At 55.1% G+C, this 5,930-nt stretch overlaps 1 protein-coding gene across 3 annotated transcripts; it reads left to right on the top strand.

The window, feature by feature from the left end:
* Positions 1–560: 560 nt before the first annotated feature.
* Positions 561–2,430, top strand: COMMD5 (COMM domain containing 5). Of its 3 annotated transcripts, none has more exons than XM_075549072.1 (2): positions 561–716; positions 1,631–2,430. In XM_075549072.1, the coding sequence occupies exon 2, from the start codon at positions 1,674–1,676 to the stop codon at positions 2,346–2,348; it is 675 nt and encodes a 224-aa protein (XP_075405187.1). In that variant the 5' UTR covers positions 561–716; positions 1,631–1,673; the 3' UTR covers positions 2,349–2,430. The 3 variants fall into 3 exon arrangements, with proteins under 3 accessions (XP_075405187.1, XP_075405189.1, XP_075405188.1); XM_075549074.1 differs by having other exon boundaries at positions 680–756; XM_075549073.1 differs by lacking the exon at positions 561–716 and adding an exon at positions 827–991.
* Positions 2,431–5,930: the final 3,500 nt, after the last annotated feature.

Below are 5,930 nucleotides of genomic sequence, written 5' to 3'. Positions count from 1 at the left end.
GAGGACTACAGAGAGCCTGACCCAGGTCATGATCAGTTCAATCGCCTCAGAGGCATGTGAAAGTTGGACATTGAATAAAAGGATCACAGAAGAATCAGAGCATTTGAATTATGCTAGAGAAGAATATTCAAAGTACTTGGGACTGCTAAAAGAACAAACCAATCTGTCATGGAAGAAGTAGAGTCCTTCTTAGGGGCAAGGATGGCGAAACTTCGTCTTATCCTTTGGACATGTTGTCAGGAGAGACCACTCTGCAGAAGGACATCTTGGTAGAGGGCAGGGGAAAAGAGGAAAGCCCTCGAGGAGATGGCCTGAACAACTGTGAGGGTGCCGCAAGACTGGGCAGTGTTTCGTTCTGTTGGAGAGCGGGTCTTCACGGGTCGGAACTGACATGGCGGGCGGGGGTGGGGTTGGGGGGCGAGGGACGGATGCTGCGGGAGGAGGGGACCTGGAGGGCACACCGGCCCAGGTGCGAGGTGTAAGCCGCGTGGGCGGAGCCTGGCGGGGAGCGGGCGATTCTGGGGCGGGGCCGGCCCAGGCCCAGCGAGCTTTCTCGCTGTGGTTCCAGGCAGCGCCGCGGATCACCGAGAGAGGGATCCTCCGGGCTTCCTAGAGGGTCCCGGAAGTGACTCTGTGACGGGCCCCGCGACCGCGCTCCGCTTCCGACTCCGCCCCAGCTGCTTTCTGGCTCCTCACCCGCAGATCGCGTCCGTCAGGTACCCGGAAGCGCGGGAATAGGGTCCACGAGCAGCGTGGGTGCGGCGGGGTCGCCCTCCCTGGTGGGGACGAGGGGAGGCCGAGAACCGGACCGGGGCCCTTGGCCGGCACGTCCGCGGGGGGAGCCGGGGAGGTTCGATCCGGTGCCTCGCGTGGTGATGGGGGCAAAGAAACCCGTTCCGGGGAAGCAGGGTCGAGCCCGGGGCCGCCTCCCGATTTGGTCCGGCCCGGGACTGTGACCGGCGCGGGAGCACCCGAGGCTGCCAGCACTTGGGTCCGTCACCAGGGGCTTTCGGGAAACAGGGTCCAAGCAGCAGGGCTGTCCCCATGCCCCTGACCTCGCTGTTATAAGGGCCCTACGCCTGATGGGCGCCTTGGGTGGGTCTCTCCCCAGTGATGGCCTGACCTTATTGCGATTCCTCGGGGCTGGGTTTCCCTGTGGTCTGTTTGGAGGTCACTTGGTCTCCAGTGCAAGTGGGTCTTGGGAGTAGACAGGTTTGGGTCTAGATGACTTTAGCATGTGTGGGCTTGGGCCTCTCTTTCCTTATGGGTGGAACGAGATTGATAGTTTGGAGAACTACTGTAAAAATTACGAGTTGGGTAGTCAAATGACCCTGGTGTGGGTGGTGGCTATAGTAGAGGTGGCTGTGCCTCATCCCCTTGGCCTTGGTCCTTTTTTATCTTCCACTGGGCCGGATCTGCCCCTTCCTCTAGATTTTTCCCACCCACCCTGTATTAGCTCATCTTCATCCTTCTGCTGCCCCTTCCTCTGGGTGATGCCCCTCCTGCCCTAGCCACCCTACCAAGTGTGCCTTTCACACTGTCAGTGTCCTGAAGGTAGGGACTGCCCACCTTTCCTTTAGTTGCCACTCATTATAGTCACTGAGCTTCTTTCCTTTTCTCCCCACTCCAGGCAGCCAGCATCTGAGGGACCTGCCCTCTGAGCAGGACGCAGGATGTCGACTGTGGGGGCTGCAGGCCCATACCTGAATCTTCCTGGGGATGGCCACAGTGGCCGGGTGAATTTCCTGGGGGCCCAGCTCCCCACTGAGGTGGCAGCTATGGCTCGGCTCCTGGGGGAGCTGGACAGGAGCACTTTCAGGAAGGTACTAAAGCTGGTGGTCAGCAGCCTACAAGGGGATGACTGCCGAGAGGCCGTGCAGCACCTTGGGGCCAGCAGGGGCCTACCAGAGGGACAGCTGAGTACTCTGCTGGCAGGGGTGCACACCTTGCTTCACCAGGCCCTGCGGCTCCCCCCAGCCAGCCTAAAACCCGAGGCCTTCCAGAACCAGCTCCAGGAGCTCTGCATCCCTCAGGACCTGGCTGGGGACCTGGCCAGCGTTGTGTTCGGGAGCCAGCGGCCCCTCCTGGATTCTGTAGCAAGGCAGCAGGGTGCCTGGCTGCCCCACATAGCCAACTTCCGGTGGCGAGTGGACGTCGCCATCTGCACAAGCTCCCTGGCCCGCTCCCTGCGGCCTAGTGTCTTGATGCAGATGGAGCTCTCCGACGGAGCGGTGCACTGCTTTGAAGTCCCTACGGCAAAGTTCCAGGAGCTGAGATATGGCGTGGCCCTGGTCCTGAAGGAGATAGCCGATCTGGAGAAGAGGTGTGAGCACAAACTCCAGGACTGAGCCCACGGGACCAAGATGTGTCCTTCATTGTCAGAAACATCTGTGCCTGTGGTTTGTTTTGAAGTAAAGCAGCCATGAAACACCTGGCCTCCTCAGTGGGCATCAGTAGAGGGAGGCAGGGGTCCTCGCTGGGACTCTGGAGTGGCAGGGTGGTGGGGTGGTGGTGGTGGTGGTGGTGGTGGTGTGTGTGTGGGTGTAAAGGCCATGGCAGTGCCTTCCCTTGTGGTCCGCTGCACCTCACAGAGCCAAGTATCTTTGCTGTTGGACCATGCTCCCGAGCCAGTGTCCTTGATTCACTTCCTGTCTGGCTGAGGAGGGGGACCCATATCTCAAGGGTGTAGGCGGGCCCTGTACAGGCAGTGAGACTATCTCAAATGACAGAGAATGCACTCCAGAGCCACCTTGCCTCAGTGGCAGAGCCAGCATCTCACAAGTGTCATGGACCACTTTCTGCTACCCCCTCACTCTGGGTGCCCACCTCACACCTGGCAACTTACAGTACCATGGGGAAAGCCCGTACATGCCGTACTTTTCCAGTACTTCTGCAATGGGCGGCAGCCTGGGGAGCATTCTGCCCTGTTTCCTCCCAGACTGTACTGCACTCTGTAGGTGTCTGAGTCTGTGTCTTTCTGCATGTCTCTTTAACATGGCTGCGCTGTGTTTAATGGCGCCCAAAGCTGCCATCCAGGTGAGAGTACTGTTGTTTTCGGTTCCCTTGCTGAATCAGGCCCCCACCCACTGGATCTTTCATTGGCCAGTCAGTGCTGCACCAGCGCTGCTGGGAATACATGCCCGCCAGCTGCACTGGGCCCCTTGCTGCGGGCTTGTAGGCGGGGTAAGCCTGCAGGAAGGTTGTCACACAGCTCATGGGGAACTGAGGACGGTTCGCCTTCTGCCTTCCCGCTTCCCACTTTGACGGTGGGGGTAGCCATGGTGTGTCATGAATTGGCCTGAGGAACAGTGGGCGACTCTAAGAGAACTTGTTCTAGCTCAGGGGCATACATCCCGAGTGGCTGCTGGTCCCAGAATGAAGGGACATATTGGCACTAAGCCCACTGGCAATGAAGTCACATCCTACCAACCGATGCTTAGGGGTGAAAGCCACCAGGGTTTGGGGTATGTAGTGCAGTATTATCAGTGCAGCCAGCCAGTGTGTGAGGCTGCCGGCACCATGTGTCTAACCTCCCGGCTACATCCTTAGCAGGTGCTGTGTTGCCAAACAGCTGCCTCGTGAGCTAGGAAAGCAGAACCATCCTTCTCAATCATGGGACTGATGGCCAGAAAGGAGGCCACACCTCAGGCCTCACTGGTGTTAATGTCCGCAAGAACCATGTAAGCCCCTTCCTCGGGCCTGGTCATTGTTAGCCACTTCCAGTGCCCTTTGTGGAGGGAACAGACCATCGTTGCAAGTTTGACAAGTCTTGTAGTAATGGTTACAGATACAAGTTGTTTTCATGCTTTAGGTAACATGCTTCATTTATAAATAAGGACAGGCTCTAGGGAGCCCCACGACCTCCTGGGCCCCATTGCTCTACAGGCTCTGCTGGTTGCGAGGCTGCTGACTCGGTCTCATAGTACTCGCCAGGCCCCGTTGGCCTACAGCAGCGGGTCGCAACCTATGGGGGTTGAACCACCCTCTCACAGGGGTTGCCCGATTCATCACAGTAGCAAAATGACAGTTATGAAGTAGCAACGAAAATAATGTTATGGTTGGAGGGGTCACCACCACATGAGGAACTGTATGAAAGGGTCAAGAACCACTGTCCTAAGGCTCTGCTGGTTGCGAGGCTGCTGACTCGGCTAGAGGCACAGTAGTAGCCACAGGCAGCAATGCACACGTGGTCGTGGCTGCAGGCTAACAGAGTCACAGGTGCTCAGACTTCAGTTTTATGGGTGGCAAAACATTGTTTTCATTTTTTAAAAGCCATCTGTAAGGCCTTTACGAAAGAGACCAGGCAGGTGGTAAGATCATTGGGGCTAGGGGCTTGACAATGCCCTGCCTGTCTTACCCACCTTGCACCATGCCAGGACTTCCCCTGGGAGGCAGTGTGACTGCGCTCCAGTAGGCCCTTGGTGCTACTCGGTACACCTCTTCGTCCTCTTGCAGGAGAGGCAGACATGCATCTGGAAAGCCACCTTTCACTCCCATTAACTCTGTCTCATAGTACCTCTGCGGGAACCAATGTTTTGTGCTAGTCAGTTTCCTCCCTCCAACTGGATGTTCCCCAGTGCATTGGCCATCCACTCAGTGACCACTTGAGTCTGCACTGGAAACGGGGTCCAAGCTTGCTGGCACTTGGCTCCAATGTGGGAAGGTTTTAGAAGTATAAAGGAGCTTCAGAAATCCTGTGGGAAAATTGCATTATCTTCCACAAACTTGTTGAAGCTCCCTCTTGTTCAAATTCAGTATTACAACCAAAGATTCAGTTGATGTAAGAGGAAAAAAATATTTTGTATGAGAGAAAAAGCTAATTTGAATCAAATGGTCAGTTTAATGTTACTAATTGGCCTCTACAAAACCCTAAAACCTGGTCTGAAATAGGATACTGGAAATGTTTGAAAAGAGTTTATGAGTAGCTCTGTGGAAACTCAGGTTGGAAGGGTAGCTTGGAAGTAGAGCCAGGTTTCACACAGCCCCGGTAACCCTGAGGGCCTGCCACAGCCTGGCTCGCTCAACACGTGAACAAGTGGCATGTGTGCAGGCTGCAGAACTTCATATGCCATGATGCTGGTGAGCAGTCCTGTTACAGTTTGTCTTGAAAGTATTTACTTGCAACATTTTATAGGTGGGCAGACAACATTCAAGTACTATAACTTGTCTGAGGTCACCACACACCTGCAGGTGTGACGTGGGCAGAACTCATGTGGAATCAGCGGGCCATGGCCAAGATGGAATTCCTTACCTTCTGTGACTGCAGCTGATGCCGGAAATGATGGCGGGCCTCAGGAGTGAGTTCTGAATGGGACAAATGGCCTCATTCTGTTTACTGAGACATTTGGGCGAATAAGCTGCTAAGAAGAGCTCAGAGGAAAAGTGACTTCTCACAGGCTGGAAGGCATGACGTTTCCATCTAAGCAAGTGGGACACAATGCGTTAGAGTGGCAGCGACGGACCAGGCTTGAAGGGGCGTGACCAGTCCAAAAGAGCTTGTCTCATGCACACCGAAATTTGGAGCTTGTCATTTTCAAATGTCGCACATATGTTTCTGCCACTTAAAAATAAAGTCTTATCCTTCAGGCTGTACAGAAGTAGGCTGTAGACCAGCTTTGGCCCATAGGCCAATTTTCTGACCCGTGACCAAGGACCCTGCTGGCCCAGTAAGAGAACCTCGGTGCTGAATATAGATTGAATATGACTCCAGCCAGTCTTTTGGGGGCCAACCTGCAGACTGGGCTGGTAGGGGAATGGAAGATGCATCATATCCAGGCCAGAATCTGAGTTTTCGCTATAAGCTGTGACACTCCACCTTTTGGTCTCCTTATGATGATAACCTAGGAAGTAGCTGAAAAGAAATGGTCAAGTTCTGGGAACAGCCTCATCAGTGCAGACAAAGAAAGGGGTGAAAGAGGCAGAACTCTGGG

This window comes from Tenrec ecaudatus, chromosome 5 (assembly GCF_050624435.1).
Source record: "Tenrec ecaudatus isolate mTenEca1 chromosome 5, mTenEca1.hap1, whole genome shotgun sequence".
NCBI classification, from domain to species: domain Eukaryota; kingdom Metazoa; phylum Chordata; class Mammalia; order Afrosoricida; family Tenrecidae; genus Tenrec; species Tenrec ecaudatus.
Note: the sequence above shows the minus strand (reverse complement) of the source record. Positions and strands in the feature narration are given on the sequence as shown.